At 38.2% G+C, this 19,564-nt stretch overlaps 1 protein-coding gene across 2 annotated transcripts in view; it reads left to right on the top strand.

Moving 5' to 3' along the window:
• TNKS (tankyrase) overlaps positions 1 to 19,564 on the top strand; it is a 129,768-nt gene that overhangs the window by 20,765 nt on the left and 89,439 nt on the right. For both annotated transcript variants that reach the window (XM_053941956.1, XM_053941955.1), the window contains exon 3: positions 7,840 to 7,935. In XM_053941956.1, the coding sequence (XP_053797931.1) occupies positions 7,840 to 7,935 (96 nt within the window). The remainder of the gene's footprint in view (positions 1 to 7,839; positions 7,936 to 19,564) is intronic.

Raw genomic sequence — 19,564 nt, 5'->3', positions numbered from 1 at the left:
TCCCTGTCTTCCACATGTTCTGATGTATCTTCCAGGAGAATCTTCCATTACTTTACTGGATGTGGAGTGAGGCTGCTTGATTGGTAGTTCCCAGGATCTTCCTGTTTACCTTTTTTCAAAATGGGTCTAACATTTTTCCAGTCTGGGGATTTGCCTTACTGCTAAGACTTCTCAGATATGATTGAAAATTGCTTGGCCATTTCAGCCTATGCCTTCAGAACCCTGGGATATGTCTCACTGGGTCCTATGGACTGATGTATGTTCAGGTATCTCAAGTAGTCTTCAATCTGAGCTTCACTTAGAGTGGAGGGAACTGCAGTCTGCAGTCCCAGCCTTGAGGTTCAGGGAACTGAGAGATGTGGGAAGAGAGATTCATATTGAAAGCTGAAGTGAAAAACTGTTGAATAGCTCAGCCTTCTCCATATCACTAGTTCTCATGTCTTATTTATCGAGAAGGGGGCATGTTTACTTTAATCTTCCTTTTTCTAGCCAGTGTTCTGTAGAACTGTGCATTTCCTTCTTACACTTAGTTTGATCAGGAGGCCCTTAGTCATGTTTATCTCTTGTTTCCCTTGGCTATTTTCTTACACATGGTAATTGAGAGCTCCTGGACTCTATGAAAAATGTTCTTAAAGGGCTGCCAGTTCTGTTCAGCTCCTTTGTCCCTGAGGACAGCTCCTGGGGCATCACATCCATTAATTCATTCAGCAACTGAAAGTGTGCTCTGAAAACTTGGAGTCCTTACTCCATTCTTCACCGGGTCTGCAAGGATCTCCTGGACTGCTTACAGTTTATTGTGCTGCTTTTCCAGCAGATGTCAGGGTGATTGGAGACCCCAGCAGGATCAGAGCCTGCAAACATGACACCTCCTGTTGCTGAAGGATTAACTCGTTATCAACAAGCTTCCCTTGATGACATTGACTGTAGTAAACACCAGCCACAAGGTTTCCTTTGTTGGCTTAGCCCCTAATTTTTAGCCATAAGCTCTCAACTTTTTCACTGCTGTTTTTCTAAGGCAGCTCTCTAGAGTCAATGCTTTTTTGTTGTTTTTTTCTTGGAGGGCAGCCACCTGGTTGCTTTTCCTTCTTGCCTGCAACTTCTGAAAATTTTCTAGATGTCTATTGCAGTGTTCCAGCTTTGTGGTCCTTCACATGAATTTTTAATGATAGTGATTAGATTGTACCTTTCTAGCTGACAAGTGGCTTCCAGCTCCTCCCGTTTGCTACCTGTGCTGTGTGCATTGGTATGGAGACACTTCAGCTGTGTTACTGACCTCACCATCTTCTTAGAGGACCAAGCCATAATTCCTTTGAGGCATTTCACAGGTGTTTCCCTCCTAGTTCCTAATATATTAGCAGTTCCTGATTTTTCTCTGTTGCTCAGAACTTTTTCACCTTTTCTCTGCTACTTGTCTGCTGCTCCCTCCTTCTGTCAGAACTCGTTTCTGTCTAGGCTATTGGGGAACACCAACTAATTCCCTTTAAATTTTTTTATTTCAACATAGTGGAGCCTAATGTTGCTTTTGTAAGCTTCTGCTTTATACTACTGTAGTTGGTGTATTTGTCTCTTGCTCTGTCTGGCCCCAACAAAGAACAAAACCAACATGCTGGTTCATTGGGAACAAACCCATGTCTGGGACAATGTGAAACTGGAATGCCCTGGACAAGGGAAGTAGAGAAGGCAAAATGATGGGAAGTGTTAAGCAGCTCACACTAACCCAGCAGGACTTTGGCTGGTAACGTTTAAACTAGAAACACAAAATTACTCTTTTCAACTCCTATCACTGGCATGTGTTCCTGTGCTGTCCTTGTTTGTGCCAACCAGAGCATGTTATGTTGTTGCATGAGGATTGGGCAAGCAATTGCTTCTCTAATCTGCCTTGTTGCCTGACCAGATGTTTGAAGCTGCAGCTCCCCAAAGCAGGGTGGGCAGCACAGGCCTAGGTGTGACAATTCTGCCACTGTGGTCTAGATGAAACAGATTGCCCAGAGAGGTTGTGAAGTTTCCATCTCTAGAGATACTAAAAAACCTTCTAGACACTCCTGTCCCTGATCTGCCACCAGGTTATTGTGTCTTCTTGCCAATGATCTACCTGCAGTGTTTCCAGATACATCTAGTTATTGCCTCTCTCCTATCCTGACTCCGAGCTGTGCTTTAGTGTGCTTAGCCTTTCTGCTCCATAATCCTCTCTTCATTCAACTTGGATGGCATTCACTATAGAGGGGCAGCCAAGAGCATAGGACCTGTCTCTCCTTTTTTTCCAACTGCTCTTGACTGAGTTGGCAGTGGTATTTGAGGCTGTGGATGTCATCAGGTCCACTAGCAATACTTAAATCCTTAGAGCTCTGTGCAGCCTCTGTAGTGATACTGTCCCTCATGTTTTTTCCTTGTAGTTCCAATGGCTGATGAGTACTACACCTTGTTTCTCCATGACACAGACAAGACTGAGTTTGCTCACAGAGGTGGAAGTTAATCTGTGATACAGTGGTGGTTGATGTTATTAGCCATATCTTATATATTCAATTTTGTAAAGCTAAGAGTAGCGTGCTACATTTTTTGTTATATATGGTCATTTAGCAAAAAGGCTTATGTATCTCCTAACTTGCCAAAATTTAATTATTTGCTCTAAATCACAGAAGTATAATATCTAGGCAAGAAACTGGTGTTCTTGTAACATGAGAAGCTTCAAAACTTTAGCGGTTTGATTGACATGTACTGGTAGTTTGATTTACATGTATTGGTAGTTAGGGGAGAAAAGTTAATATTTTGGATTCCAGTGTGTTGTCTAAATGTTTTCAGAATGTAGAGGTAAATACCCTCGTTATGTTTCTTGTCAGCTTGGAAACATCCTACACAAGACTTAGACTGAGAAGTGTGTGTGTTCCTGGGACCTAAAGTTAGTGAGAGACTGGCCAGCTTTAGTGGTGTCATTTAGAGAAATGGATGATAGTGCCTGTGTTGTAAATCAAAAAGAGGCCTTTTTCTTAGGCTGTGTCCTCTGTACCTTGATTCTTTAGGAGTAAGTAGATAAAGCTAAAGTAATATAGTTTGAAAAGAACCTCTGGAGATTGTCTCCCGAAGTTGAATTTAAAAAGGGGGAAGAAAGAATATATAGAGTAAATCTGGGGTAGCTAGAAGGGATCCCAAGCACAAGGCAGTGGGACAGAGATAAAAAACTAGTGGGGAGAGAGTAGGCAATGGTAGAGCTGTGAGAAACTCTAGAAATATAATTAAAAGCAGTAGGCAGCTTGCAGTATAGATACTGTTGGGAGGTCTGCCTGTTGTTCTTGCATTTTTCACTCAACAGTCAAAAATTTGGATGTGCTCTTTTTTTTGTACTTGCATTCATCTGATTTGAAACCAAATGTGAACTTTTCCTTCAGCATTCCCGCAGGGACAGTCAGGAAGATGTGGAATTTGGGCTTAGAGAAGTCATATCTGAACTCTACTGATCTTTGTGCTAATATGAACAAACACATATATTTTTATCCCTATTCCCTTTCCATTGTATTTATGTCTTTCAATCAAAAGTGTTTTCATTTGGTGCACTTTCAGCTGTGGGAGTAAGAAGTAGGAAGGACTAAGTACTTGGGTGATGGTTTCGATGTAGACAAACTTCTTCCCCCCACCTCAGTAAAAACACACTTGTTGCTTGTTGATAGCTTCCAGGGAAGTTTTTGCCAAACTTTGAAATATGAAGTGAAAATGTGAAGGTTGAAACTAACAAAAGTAAAAATGTTTGTTCTTGACAGCCAAGTGATGTGTTGGTTAACTTCACAGTTCAATATACCTATGCCAGAAGGCTGTGGGCCAAGTGTGTCATTTTAGGAGTCATCCTGCTGTAGTGAGTTGACAGTAATGTGAAATCATTAGTGCTTGTAGTATATGCTCTATGCAATACAGTAGCTTTTAAAAAAAATATAGTAAGACTTATGGTCTTCCTTTTCTCTAGTACTGATTTGATATAATAGCAGCGTAATTAAATAAGGTATTTCAGATAGTATGTGAAAATCAGAACCTAAACCTGAAGTATTTTAGCAGTTGTAGTGAGGGTAAAAAATAGAACTCCAGACCAGTCTATGATTGTACTATAGTTAATGTTACAGGGTTTTGACATCTATATGCAATATGAAGGTTCAGTAAAAAGACCTTCTTTATACTGTTTGTACAATATGGTCTGTAGAAAAGGCAGGGCTAGTCTGCTAGTGGTATTGCTAGATTATTAAGGCCACCGCCTCCAATACAGTAAAATAATACACCCCAATGTCCCCATTGTCCAGAGGAATTAAACCAGCATATCCAAGTATGCCAATTAATGAAGTTTCAGGAGTTAATTTTTGTGTACAACATCCTTACAATTGCCTGTTAAGTGTACAGAATTGGAACAGAAGTTTCTTAATAGAAACTTATTTCCACATTCCCTTTTCAGGCTACTCAGAAACCATCCTCTAAAACCAGTGTGCACTGTTTGAAATCCAAAATAGCTACAATTATCTAGAATGGCTTGTTCTGTTGTGTTTCTTTATAGAGGGAATGTTTTTTCCCCACAGAGGAGATCTATCTTGAAATTTTTACACATCCCTGGCATATTGAAAAGAAAATCTAGAGAGACACACTGTGTCTAGATCTCAAATGCCCTGTTGTTAGAAGAGACTTTGTCTCTTCTTTGTTAAAGTGCTAAAGTTTTGAACATGGAGGAGAACATTCAATTAGAAGCTACCTGGGGTTTGCCAGGTATTGAAGTACAGCTGTGTTATAATGATAGACTAAACATCAAATGCTGTATTTCTCTTGTTAATTCCTGTTGATGACAACATTGCTCACTGGGATATCTTTTTGTGAGGTTATGTACTTAAAAGGTATGGAGATGTTAGAATAAAATAGTCAATAAGAATAAGATGGCCTTTGTGACCCATTTGCTTTCTTTATTCATATGCATTCTAATGAAGTATTTATTTATATAATTGGTTCTTTTTCCAAGATGCTATTGCCTTAATTCCATGGTATAGATGTGTTTCTAGGACTGAATAAAGGACCATACCCCTGCCTGTTGGAGAAGCTGGAAGATGAGTGGGATGAATGATTGCAGAGACAAGAAGAATGAGTCTCATGGTTACAGCAACTGAGTTTTGATAGGTTATTTTTCTGAATTTCATTTGGCCACTTTGAATGCGTGTTCCACAGGCAGTCAATAATTCCAGGGTTTTCAAACAACCAGCTTAAGCCTTGTTAGTGAATTTTTAATGTATTTGCCTAGGTTTTAAAAAGGCTAAAAACTGTACACAGAAATTTTATGTTGGCCAAATCCTTTATGGTTCATTACCATGACTGAACAGGTTAGACATACTGCATCATCCTTTGTCATTTTACCAGGAGAGGAGCTGGAAGCAGTACCATGTGTGTCGTCATCTGCTGTGTGCACCAGCAGAAGTAGCAGGGAAGCACTTTGATTGGCTTTCATAGGATGGAACAATTGAGAGACTAGAAAATCTGCTTCTGTTTTAACACCGAGCTCAGGCAGTTGCAGATGCCTTTGAGAGTTCTACATCTGTTACTGGCATTTTTTAAAGTCACCTTTCTTGCCCTAACCTGCCTCAATTTGATGTCACATGCTAGTCCAAACCTCGGAACGGGTCAGTTCCCAATCATTCCTCTCTCTTGGTCTTTCTTCATGGACTTTTTTTCTGGGCTGTTATCTTTTCCCCTGCCATCTTTTTCTTCTTCCGACACTCCCCTAGCTCTTTGTCTGAGGCTTTTTGCCATGTGAATCCTTTGTTGCTTTCTGGTCTGGTCAGTGCTGTGTTTCATTGTTTTGTACTGCCTGCTTTCTCTTGACAGACAATCAGTTGCTGGTAATGTCTTTCAGGCTACTACTCTTACACTGGTGCCTCTTGGGACATATACCTTCCCTCTTCCCAGGTATATAGAGTCACTATAGGGTCCAAGGGAAGAGAGATAGGACATACAGAATCTGTCTTTCCATACTCAGTTCCTATACTGCTTGTTGTGTTTAAAAAAATCTGCAAAAGGTCTTGTTTGCCTGTTCTTACTGGAGTGTGCCTGAGTGGCTTGAGAGGCTGGCTCAGTCTCAAACCTGTCCGTGAGTAAGATCTCTCAGTGGGTGGTAGCACGTATGGCACAGATGGTGTCTTCAGAGATGTAGGTGCTAAATCCTATCAAGATTTGGTGAGCACGTGCTAGCTGTTTTTTTTCTCTCTCCCCCCCCCACCCCCCCATTTTGGTGTTTTTGTCTTGACACGGGGGGAAAAAAACCCACCACCAAACAAAAAAAGCTTAGATTTTTTCATAGGCTTCCTACTTGAGTCTTCTTTCAAAAATATAAAAATATCAGGCAATTGTGCATTCCTGTCAAAGTGTAAGATAAGTCAATTTACTTCAGTGAAGCACTAGGCTTCTGCAAAAATTCAGCTTGGGGGCAAGCATATAGCATTGCAACCTGTAAGTTAAAATATATGAAGTTTGGCAATGTTTAAAGAATTTGAAGTCAGATATATATAAGAAAAGAGGTTTGAATAAAAATAATACTACCAGTTAAATTTTTAATTTAGAAAAAAAGGTTTTCTGAAAAGTGTTTCCTGGTTAAAGTTTTTTAAAAATATATGTGTGTGTATATATATACGCAGTATCAGTAATTATTTTTGTTCTGAATTGGATTATGTTTTTTTCTGGAGAATTCTGTCTGTGAAATATTTTTATACCCTTAGTTACAAAAACTGCAACTATTTCTTTGTCTTGACTTCTTCAGTCCAGCTGTATCTCAACAAATGTTGTTACATGAGCAACCATAAATGTCAGCTGGTTTTTATTACTCATCTCCTTGACCTGAGTTTCTTTATAATGTCCTGTTATTCACACTTGTACAAAATAAGTGTGTTGCTCTGAATTTGTAATATGTTGTGCTTATTTTGTGTGCCATTTGGGGCCTTTTTGTCAGGCCTCTAATGTTGCCATGGGCTTTGTTTTCCAGTTGTGTACAAAATATCTTGATGTTGAGAGGTGGTGATCTGTATTGCATTATGTTGTTTCTGATCAAAAGGGTTCACAGGTGAAATACTGTGATTTTTTTAAATGAACTTTAGTGAACTTTCTAGTTGATAGTTTACTGTATCAATGCCTTCCTAGCCTTATGGTTGTATATTGTATTCTAAGTGTTTTCATGTACTCGAACTTTCATGTGTTTATAGGTTTAGTAGGGAAAAGAAATACCAGTGTATAACAGCCTCTGAACATCCAATCTGCAGGGTACCAGGTTAAAAATCTTACCCTATTTGTTACACTTCTTGAAGGTGAGATGATACGCCGTGGTTAAGGTTTCCTACGCAGATGATGAGCCACTGAAAGGCTGGAGTATTGCTGATTTATAGAGGCGGGGTAACTTGGAATATTCAGCTGGAAAAGGAACAGGAGTGGTAACAAGCAGCAATAGTGGTAGTAAAGGCACAAGCAGGTTCCACAGCAGACTTCGCAGTGTGAGTCAGTGAATGCACAGCATACCAGCTAGCTGTCAGGAGGAACCCAAACCCGACTATTCCAAGACAGTCGGGGTTCATGTTTAGCATGCAAGGTCATGTGGTCTTACTATATCTTAACTTGCCAACTTAGCCTTAGTCTGGAGAAGATCCTTTGCTGCAGTGCTTAACAAAAAAAAAAAAAAAAAAAAAAAAAAAAAAAAAGGAGCGAGAGGGAGAAAAAACAGAAGGGAAAATAAAGAAAATTGTGCAATGTTTGTTTATGCCTTCATCATGCCGAGGAGACACTTAACAGTAAATAACCTGTGTATACCTGAGGTAAGATACTGTTTCTGCTTTCCCTGCACAGTGCTGCTGCAGCACGGAGCTGATCCAAACATTCGGAACACCGATGGGAAATCTGCACTGGATCTGGCAGACCCTTCAGCAAAAGCTGTACTCACGGGTAAGATGCATACATCTCTCAGCAATGTAACCTGAGTTTATTTTGTGTGTATAAGTTCAGCATCAGAAGAGCCTTCTGCCTTTCCAAATTTTCTGTTGTGTAAGAGCATTTTAAAAACTGTCTTTTACCAGATTTCATGTTGATGTAATTGTTGTTAATCTGCTGTGCTGCTATAGGTTTGCTTATTCTTCTTATGCTAATGCTGTAATTTTCTGTTATAATATCATTTGTTATTTACTGTGTTTCTCTGGGTTTTTTCTTTTTAATTGATACCCAATAGACAGTTTTAACAGGATCCCCTAGCTCCTGAAGAAAAAATAGGAAAAAAATCAGGTCAATTGTTTTAAGACCTTCACTGTTAGGCAAGCAAGGACGTTTGTGTAACTATAAAAGTTCCTGTGGTCTGAAAGACAACCTGCTACTGATTGCAGAGATCAATACTTACATTAGATTTTGCTGCAGATTCACATGCTGCACTTTCCTTCTTCTTCCTTGTTAGTCATTTTGGGTTGAACCCTTTCTTATCTACCAGTTCTTTTCTTTTTTAGGGGCTATCAGCTGCAAAACAATGTTTCATGAAAATATCCTACAGATACAACTTTGTTTTTACAGAGCTTTGATTTTTTAAAAATTAGATGTTGTGGCATACCAGTGAGCATGAAAAGTATAATATAGTTGCCTGTCAAATTGGTATCAGGAAATACATGGTCCTCTGTGCTGATTTTGTCATCTAGGAAATAATGCTTAAAACAAAATAATACTGGATTTTAAAATATATACAATTAGATTTATAGAAAGGGATTCAGCAGCTGAGGTTCATTTGAAGGAATAGCTGTTTTTCTTTTTCCTTTATTTCCCCTATTCTGTCTCTCTTTTTATTGACAGCTTAATTTATAGGTTATGTGCTATGAAACACCCATATTCTTTCTTCAGATTATGTTCAGAGCACACCAGCTCCCTTCACTTTGTCAAGAACATTTCCTCATCGTCTTTCTTCAGTGCGCTGAGTGCTATACATAATTATCTACAGCGCTGCAGTGATTTGAGAGTGCCTTTGGAATAGTGTACTTTAAATACATATGATTTACTTTAATTACTCTGTGTCAAATTTAAACACGTTCCTACAGTGTTAACACTAATGTTAGATGTGCTAAGCAGGTTAAGCTGACTTTTGGCTGTTAATGGGTACAGTTGTACAGATGCTGCAGATAGAGAGGGCAACAGGGAGTCAGTGTACCTCAGAAGTGTTAAAGGATATGTGCCATTTACTTTTGGGGAACTTGATATACCTATCTGTGAGGGTTACAAGGCCCAAGCTGTTCTTTAGGCTATGCATCTTCAGAGGATAGTAGAAGATTAGGAAAGTCTGTGACCTCATGTCTGCTCCAATGATTTCTCTGGGCACTGGATCACCTTGTGCTTTAGGCAGAGGAGAGGGCAATGTGTCATAGCAGACAAGTGGAGATGAATTCGAAGCAGCCCTCTGAGAACATCCTGTGAAATGCAGCCAGTGCCCGTCTCTGGGCTCACCCCAATGCCTCACACACAACATCAGTGACTGAAGCTGTCTGCAGCCAGTGGATGTTACCAGGTTATGCATGCAGACACACATGGTGCTATAGATGTGTTTAATTGTTCATAAGAAAGCATCATTTTTGTATGTGTTTGTTATTCCCAGCAAGAAAATCAGCTTTTGTTTTATCAGCTTTGTCCTCAAGGTGGCTCCTGGCTACGCAGGGCTCTGTGCTGTGCACCTGAGTTCCAGGCTGTGCAAACAGGGCTGGAGCTGCCATGTGATGCACAATAACTGAAAAACCTAACACTGGAGATGTCATTTAAATGGAGGCTAGCTATTAAGAGCTGCATTTTTCTGGGTGTTGCCCTGTTTTATACTGTCTCTGTTAGGCTGCTATTTCTTTTGCATTTTCCATATGTTGTTACCTTCAGGTTTTGCTTCATCCCTCTGGAAGAAGGAGGCTTAAGGGATTTCTTAGGATGTATCTGACTGGGGATAATCTTTAGCTACAGCAATGCTTTGCAATTAGGTGCATCAGAACTTAAAGGTATTACTGGATAAAGGATGAGAAGGATATATTAACTTGATTTTCAGTATTTAGTATTGAATGGTGGGATTTTAGGAATGCTCATATTTAGAGCTTTTGGAAGTGGAGCACAGTCTGTAATTTGTTACTGTATTTGCATCTTTAAGCAGCATGCATGTCAAGGCTGCTCTCATTGTCATTTTTGATTCCTTTTTCTGTCTGTGTCTATCATAGAATGTCCTGGGTTGGAAGGGACCTTAAAGGGTCCTTTATCTAGTTCCAACCCCCCTGCTGTGGACAGGAGGCACCTTTAATTAAACCAGGTTGCTCAGAGCTCCATCCATCCTGGCATTAAACACTTCCAGGGACGGGGCATCCACAGCTTCTCTGGGCAATGTGTTCCAGTTTCACCGTAAAGAATTTTTTCCTAACATCCAACTTCAACCTACCCTTTTTCAGTTTGAATTCATTTCCCCTTGTCCTATACCTGCCCTCTCTTGTAAGAAGTCTCTTACCATCTTTCTTGTAGGCTCACTTCAGGTACTAGAAGACCACAATTAAGTCACCCCAAAGCCTTCTCATCTCCAGGCTGAACTGTTCCAGTTCTCTCAGCCTTTCCTCATAGGAATCATGATAGATCATATGACCATAGTAGACTTTTCCACATTGCTGCTGTATTGGTTGTTGAAGAGCACGGGTTCTTCTTAAAACTTTTTTTGACCAAGTATTTGCATAGGTTCGTGCATCTGTGTTAATTGCTTTGTGAATGAACTGTGATTACAGTGTCCCTTTGACCTCCAACACAGGAAAAGTAAACAGAAAACTTCTTGGTAATTGATTAAACCTTTTCAAATTGACAAAGAATTCTGTATGTGTTTTAAAAGGGGAATTCCTGCTGCATAAAAAGCATTTCTGCTGTTCTGGCAGCAAATGCTCAATCCACAATGACTTGTTCTTTTCTGTCTTCCAGACTAGAATAATGTATACTCTCCTTTTCACCTAGATTGCAGAAAGGACGTGTAATGCAGTAGTTCTGGCATGACTTCCAGCCATTTTCCTGCAACATCTTCTTAAAATATGTGTTTTATAAGGATACATAATGCCGATGCAAGGCTAATATTTTGATCAAAATGGACTTGGAAAATTTCTTTGTAGAATAAAGGGAATGATACAGAAATTAAAGACCAAGTCCCATCTTCTTTAAAAAAAGTTACATAATTGAGGAATCTGCTTTTTACTGCCTAGAAAGTAGCCTATTTTCCTCCTTTTGCAGGATAGGCAGCATTTGTGTGAATCAAGCACTTCATGTCTGAGAGGGTGAATATTTTGTTTCTTCTTAGCATCCCATACTGTTCCTGAATTGTGTTGTCAGGAAAAGGACTGGAATTCTCTTTTTCTCTAGGCTGAAGTGGTACTACAGGCTCCAAAAACATATCACATCTAAGAACTGTTAAACACACCAGATTAATATCCTAGCTTTTTTTTTTTTTTAGTTTAATTGTCCTTGGGGTGTGTGGTTTCTGAGATGGGAACTCATCTTTGTTGCTGTACATTGCTCTGTGGCACTCCCATCCAAAACAAGGCTTTTGGGAGCTTTTGCACTGCTAGTCATATTAATCTTCATTATTTTCTTACCCTGATTATCACCTCTTTAACTATTAACATACTTTTATATTTTCTCTGTACAGTATATGATGAGCCAAGATTGTTGTTAATGATTTATGTGAATGATATTTTTGTTTGGTTTTTTTCCACACAGTGGAAAAATAAGTGCCACTTATTCCCCATATTATCTGCTATTCAGAAATGCTTTCTTTATGTGAATAGCTGTTCTTTGTACTTGAGCAGTTTCCAAAGAGCTGTTAGCAGAAGCTGAAGGCATTTTTGTTGGATAATATATTTTTGTCTCCTTCATGCCAGTGTTTTGTGGGGTTGGTTTTTGTTGGTTTCAAGCATTACTCCCTTGAAAAGATCAAAATGAAAAAAGTCTGAAAACTGCTGCATCTCTAGATTAAAGGAAGATTTCTTAGTTATGAAATAATGTCTTGTTTGTTAATAGAATCAATTTTCATAGTTAAACAAGACTCTGATCTTCCTGCTTACTATGGAAATAATGTCTTTTACAAACAAAGTGCTTTAGGTCCTATTGAGCATTTCTCACTTCAGTTTTTTGGAGGTGAAGGACAGCTTGATGAGTGAAAGTATAGCTGGGCTAAGGTTACTAGAGGTGTTAATGAGGATTCATGTTTTCAGCTATTTGTCATGTCAACTTTTTAATTTAAGCAGGAAGCATAGTTCATGTATTGAAATATATTTGCACAATTCTTTTTGAAGTGAACTGCCATTTATGTGTAATTTACCTGCAAGGAAGAGAAAAATATGATATTTCATTACAATAAGTTTACTGAACTTCAGAGAATGGAAAATGGATTTTAGGTACAACTTAGCCATTTTAAAAACAGCAGTAAGAGAAGTTTTAGTTTGTTAATTTTGTTTTTCCTGTGGCACCTTTACAGCTTGACTGTCTCAAATCCTAAACTATTTCCTTCTGGGCTGGTGTTATTTCCTTCTAGGTACTCTTACGATATTGAAGGCCTTCTGGATAGACAATAGCACTTAATTTTGGGAGGTGCTAACTGTCTCCCATTTTCCTCTAATTGATCTAATTCATACATAGTGTGTTCTAAATCAGATCATTTGGACAAGGTTTAGCTTCTGTCTTTACAAAACTGTATAATAAACATCAATACAAAAGAAAAAGTGACTTCATGGTAAGGAGGACAGGTACTGATAGAATGGTTTGGGCCCCCCACTTGTCCAGGCCAATGTCCTCTCTGACAGTAACACTGGATCTGCTGCCTTACAGAAAAGAGCAAGAAATCCCACAGTTGAGGAATATCGTTGACCTGCAGAAAACGTTCACCTTATTTCATATAAGCCATTGATACACATCTTGAAGTAAGAGGTCTGAAGAGCCTTTTCCAGAACATGTTTGAGCTTTGAATATATGTTTTTGTGATTGTTACTTGTTTAGCATTTGGGTAGGTTTACTCTTCCTTTTTACCAAGACCTAAGAAGAGGAAATAAACCATATTCTCTAGTTCACTGGTATGAATATCATATGATGATTTTACATTTGAAGTCCATGGTGGTCTGTTACATTTATTTCCTGGAGCATTATGAGCAGTATGAGCTTTCCTTTGGGAATGCTGGGGCCATTGCTCTTCCAGTCTTTGGAAAGATATGGGAAAAGGTACTTGTGCCACAAACCTGGAACATAAAGTCTACCATTTTGTTGGCCCTCATCTAGAAACTCTAGTTCTATCAATTTTAAATCTTGTTTTGTTTTTTTAGGGAATATTATAATGATAACTATCTTGATGCATTTATAAATTTATATTTTTAAAAATCTCATTTAGTATGTGGTCTAGTTTCCACTTTCCTCTTTGAAGTAAGTGTACAGGTTGCTTAGCAAGCCAGGAGTTAAATGCCATCTTCTCTCAGTTCTGGCATGGTAACATTTCAATTCTAAAACTGAAAAAAAAAAAACCAAAACCAACATTTCCTTTTTTTCTCATTGAGAGGAACGTGGAAGAAACAGTCCTCTCTTTGTTCTAGACGTTGTGCCATACTTGGTGTGTACTTCTGCTATATTTCTTCTTTGAGAAGAGCATTTCTTAACTTCAGAATTTGGACATAGGAAGTTTCACCTCAGTGAAAAGGAAGTTGTGCTTTGGTGGTACTGCTGGAATCACTGATTCTCTTTCTGCTTTCCAGCACTGCATTATTATTTCAAGATAATGTATCTTGATTTGAGCACTGTGCTCTGGTACAGCATCCCATTGACTTCTGGAGTGATGATTTAATAGCTTTCATGGCATTTTGTTATTCCAGGTTTTATTCAGGCTAAGTTTGTTTTTTATTACCTCTTTGATTGCAGAAGAGCTAAATGGTTTATGGGAGTCTCTAAAGCAATTCCGAATTCTGAAGTTTGTGGTTTATATTCCAGTATAATTCTAGGTGATTTATATTATGCATGCAGTGTTTATTGCTTTGTCAGTACTCCATTTTGTTGCTCATTCCCTTGGTTTCTTTTAGATCCTTCTAGCTTCTACTGTTTTTCCTTTGGTAATTAAATAATTTAAACATTTCCTTCAGTGTGGTAGGTTATTTAACACAAATTGCAGTGTATTTTATCCTAAAGGAAACAAGTTATTCCAGTTTTTAAGTGTCTGAAGTGTTTTGGTTCTGACTCTATAACTGTGTAATTTGTTTGATCTCTTATTGAGGGACTTTTGCAGGGCTTTGTGTGAGCTGATGTGTATGTTCTGCTGCCTAAAGTCCGTTTCCATGCCTTAATGTGCTTAGATTTCTTCCTATTGTAACTTCAGCTCTGGATGCTTGTTTCATAGGGCTTAATTTTAGGATAATGAGAGCTTCTCTCTCTCTCTTCCTGCTCCATGTTTTAGCATTAAGTGCTATTATCCTTGACTTTTTTTTAAGCTTAGATGTGTATCTTGAAGTGGCTTGTTTGGAATGTGGGTGTCAGCCTAGATCAGGCAACTTTTCATTCTTTGTAACCTCAGTTTAGGCAAGGAGTTCAAAGTCTATGGTCTGTTGTGTAGGTAGAGAAGTAAGAAGAGGCACTGTGGGATTTAAGATTGGTGCTTTTATGAAAAGCATGGTTTTGATTTACACCATCCCCCTGGCAAGGATTTTCACTCTTTTTTAGTTTTTACTGTTATAACAGTTCAGTAGTATTTACTCTTCAGATGGAATCAAACTCTAATGTAGTCAAAGAAACAAATTATCTTTTCAGAGTTTTCACAAAACACCTAAATCAGGTGTTTTGGTTTTCTGTTTTTCAGTTTTCCTGTTATATAGAGTTGTGGATGTTTTGAAAGCTTTCAGAAACCTAATGTACAGAAATTTATTTAGCCTATACTTCACACTGAAATTTTATAACATCAAACTGAAAAAAAGCATTTCTTCCCAGGGTTTGTTGTTATTCATATGGACAGAATAACAAGTAAGATATCCGTAGCTTGTAAGTAAAGAATACAAAATACATTTTTCATGCTGCCCTAGGAAAAATACTAGTAGAAATGTGTAAGAAGCCTTTCTGTTTCCATAGTACATCAGAGCACTCTTCTTTTTGTTGCTCTGCCTTGAGCACTGACCCATCTTATACTTTATTTTTTTTGAATTCTCTAAATGTTGATTAGGTAATTTACTTTGTTGCTAAGTTTAAGCTTATTTTGTTTTTGTTTTGGTTTTTTTTTAATATTCTATGTTGTACATTTCTGATTTTCATAGCAATCTCTGCCAGTCTTAAGACCAAATACAGTGTTGATCTCTACCACATGTTTTCATTGTCCATGGATAACCTTCCTGGATTATTGTACCAAAATGGCCTTTTCACACTGTATACTGCAAGTGATAATGAGCCAGGTGCAGTGGTAAGAATTAAGTGGATGGAGAATGTTATGTCATGTAGCTTCTCATTTATTTAGTTCTATTTGTAAGTAGGATAGTCATGCTGCAATTTTAACTATTTTAATGTAGTTTTTGTGTATGCTAGATTCTAATATGTAATTTAGCCTGTAAGGAAGCATAGAACTCTTAGGAAAGAATTTTTAGCTAGCAGGACAGTTCCTGCATACAAAAGCTCACATTGCTTTTATATCTTGTACTGCAGCTTCTCGAACAGTCTTGATACTTCTTTTCTTTGTTTAAACATTGAAAGCGATGAGCCTCATCTGTGGGGTCTGTGAATTCATACACAAAACATTTAAGATGATGTTTTTCCAGGTTTAACAGATAAATCTAAAAAGAATGGTAATGTTGTGTAAGGAAAATATATGGACTAGGCAATTGGAGAGGAAGACAATCTTAATTTTGCTTTTTAATGCATGTGTTAGGACACAGCCTGCTTATAAGACTGTACTGTTCCCCACTGCCTCATTCAGCAGGATGGATGACTGTGCTCTGGGGAGGAATCAAGACTGCACAGTGTAGCTGTGCTGGGCACTCCTTCTGTACAGAGCTGCTGCACCAAATTTGTTGTGGTGAGAGTGGGTGTGTTCTTGCCATCGGAGAGGTGCTCCTGCTATCATGAGTCATGTGCACAGGATGCAATTCACGTTCTCTGCAGCATAGGGCACTGTGTTGGGTCAGAAACTGTCCCCCCTTTAACTTCACTACACACGTGCTTGATGTAATTTAAGTTCAAGTGTAGGATTTTGCCAAGGAGTTAATAGTCTTGAAATTTAAAGGGACTTGAAAATTCTCTTGTAGATCAGACAATTTGTACTGAATACAGTAACAGTGCTCTGTGGGTTTGTTTGAAGCTCTTTGCAACTTCCATGCCCCGGCTTCTGTATTGCTCTTTTGCTGGGTTTGAAGCACACCCATGTGTATTTGTCTTGGATATCCCATTTCACCTTAGCAGCGGAATCCAGTGCACATCCACAATCAGTTTATGACAGAGCATTCTAAGTTGCTCCTTCCAGCAGTTTCTATGTGGTTTCCCACTTATAAATAAAGCAGGTGTCCTGCAGATAAGATTTAGTTAGTTGTGCTGTCATTATTCATGATACTGAATGCAGAGAGTCAGTCAGGGGTCCTGTGAAAGTAGTATGGTCATAGTGGAATGCACTTACAGACAGGTTGAGTTTAGCATGTGTGGAAAGCCAACCAGATATTACAGGGGAATGTGTTTTAATATAGACTTCTGTAGCATCACCTTTTTTAGACTCTTCCCAGCACTCTCCTTTATTCCTGTACCTTATTTATGTAGGTATTTACTCACTTTTCCCTGGATCTGTGTAATCCTAGCTGTAGTGTTCAACAGTTTAGACATATGGATTTGGATTTATCAGGTTGGCCTTAGTAGGCATTTCTTCTAAGTCTGAAATGTGGCAGAACTCTTGGGTCAATCAAGTCTCCCCTCTAAAATATCTAGATATTGAAGTTTCTTCTCAAAGAGAGTAGAAGAGTTCTATATTGTATTCAAATACATAAACCATTATGTATGAGCTTTATGGATAGCACAAACACTCTTTGTCTTACAGATGTCGTGAATTTATAATTTAAAAAAATACTAGATTGAGATAAGCAAGGAATTCAGCCTGAAGGATTCAAAGTTGGCAGCATTATGATTGGGAACTAGTGTTTATATCATAGTTGTCAAGTAACCTTTAGTTTCCTAGCAGCTATCAAAAATGCTACCAGCTCTCTCTACAACTGATTTATTGTAAAGAATAATTTCTTGAGTGAAGCTTGTTTTGCTTTCATGTGGTGCTGTGCTTAGACCACCTACCTTTAAGTCTTTCAAAATTAATTGGCACAGAGAACTTTTATAATTGTAGGAATATATAATGAAAATGGAATTGACCTGACTCATTTGATGAGATGATCTGATTCAGCAGGCTCAGATGCAGTTTAAATTTCATATGGCCATGGGTTAGATATTTCTGTGATATATAAAACTTTCCAGAGATGAAGGAGGTAGGAGAAGTTTATTCTTAGTGTCATGTTACTTATACTCTCACACAGGCCAAGCACCACGGGTCTGATGTGCATCTTTTGTGCCACGACACGAGCCCGATGTCCAAACACTTGAGGCCATTCACACAACTTGTTCTGTTGAAGGGGCAGTACATGGAAAAGGGAAGGGGAGGAAGGTAATCTAAAGCAAATGGCTGTGACCTCTTCCTTGTTGGACAGGTTGCAGAGAATAGTTGGAACCTGTAAGAGACTCTGTTATCTTTCTAGAAATATTCCAGAAACCCCTCTACAGCTGACTATGGCATCATATGGACTGTTCATGTGGAGTCTTGAAACATCTATCTCTACTTAAAGAGTGGCCCACTTGTAAGAATGAAATAGAACTGCATTGCTTCTGTTGTATTTTACATATGTTTTTAACTCTGGAGAGAGTTTGTTGTTTTAGTGGGGCTGTAGTGTGTGGGAGTGTTGCAATTCTCATGTGCACACATGTGTGTGTATTTATATTGTCAACAAAAATGAGGCACTTCAGGGGTTAGGTAATGATAGTATTGTTTTTACATAGTTGCAGTCACAAGTGTTGTTTTTCATTGGTGTATGAAGAGGCTTCTAGAAATACGCTTCTCTCTGAACAGGTATTTCAGTGGTACAAGTTTATGAATAAACTAAGAATTTTCTGTTAAATTAAGGAGCCATTTCACTGACTGATTCATTCACGCTATCACAAATAATATAAATATTGACTACTAGGTTTGAAGTCACAAGGTTAGGAGTCTGGGGAACTTTGGCTTGTTTTATCTTTCCTTTTTGCAGGGGTGAAAGAAAAAGTAGTCTTGATGACTGAGTATTTTAAAAAATATTAAATTGTTTAATTAATTGTTAAAATGATTTAATTGTCAAATAAAAATCATCCCCAGCTTACCTGTACTTAGAATAGAATGTAGCTTAAAAATGCTAAAACCTAAACAAACCAAACTGCATTTATATCCTAGGAGGCTGCAATAAGAAAGACAAACCCTACAGAAGAAAGTTTTTTCCTAATTTATCATTGAAAGGCAAACAGATACTGTGGTGGATAGTGCTGATGCATGAACTTGAACTTTGTAGAATACAATGTATTTTATATTGTATAGGTAGCACTGAAATGAAATATTTTAAAAAATTGTTCAAGTAGCTGGGTGTTTCAGTTTAATTTGTGCGGTGCCGATATGTGGATCTGTAACTGAAGAACATGGAAAATTTAGTCTAAAATGAAGAAAATTGGATGGAACTGTTTTTGAGAACTTTGAGTTCTTTTGTTTGTTGAAAATGTCAGGCTCAACAGAAGATTTATTAGCTTCATTTCATGCTTTCTAACTATTCGTTGTGATCATTAAATAACAATCAAGGCTTTTTCTGTGTGCTGAGAGATCACTTGTTATACTTCAATTTTCACTGGGAAGAATAAGTATTAGCATTTAAATGGAAATGGCTGATTTCTTCTTGCATATCCTTAGGTCTCAATCCTGCCAGATGCTGAGCCACTCTAGCTATGATCCAAGAAAGATGTAGGGTTAAGCTGAGCTTTATTCAGAACATAATGAAGCAGGGCTACAATGCTCACCATATTGGGAAGGGAGATGGTGACCATTCCAATGAAGGTGTCAGTGGGTGCTGTTTTCCTCTGGGGTAGAATGGGCAACATGAAGGCAGTGGTAGTAGTCCCCATCTTGTGAGGAGACAAAGCCTTTTTCCAGATTTTATAAAATGCAGCAAGTTACTTGTAAAAGGTTGTGGTTTTTTTTTTTTTTTTTCCTGCGTGCAATTATTTAGAAGTATGATATGTGGGTATAAAGGAAAAACGCGAGTCAAAGCAGTATTTCCCATCAGAGTAATGAACATCCAGATCCATTATTTTGCATTTTCTATTTTTATTGTCTTCATGAACAAAGGAACAGGGTGGGTTTTTTCTTTAAAAATGGAAGTTAAATTTCTGAGCTGTAGAGGGTGTGGTTGAGATTTTAACTAATTTTGAGCATTATCCATGATGGTTGTTTATGAAAGTGTTGTGTTAAGGTATGAAAAGGCAGAACTTGCTC

Source organism: Vidua chalybeata, chromosome 4 (assembly GCF_026979565.1).
Source record: "Vidua chalybeata isolate OUT-0048 chromosome 4, bVidCha1 merged haplotype, whole genome shotgun sequence".
Taxonomy (NCBI): Eukaryota; Metazoa; Chordata; class Aves; order Passeriformes; family Viduidae; genus Vidua; species Vidua chalybeata.
This window is presented reverse-complemented; position numbering and strand designations above follow the sequence as displayed.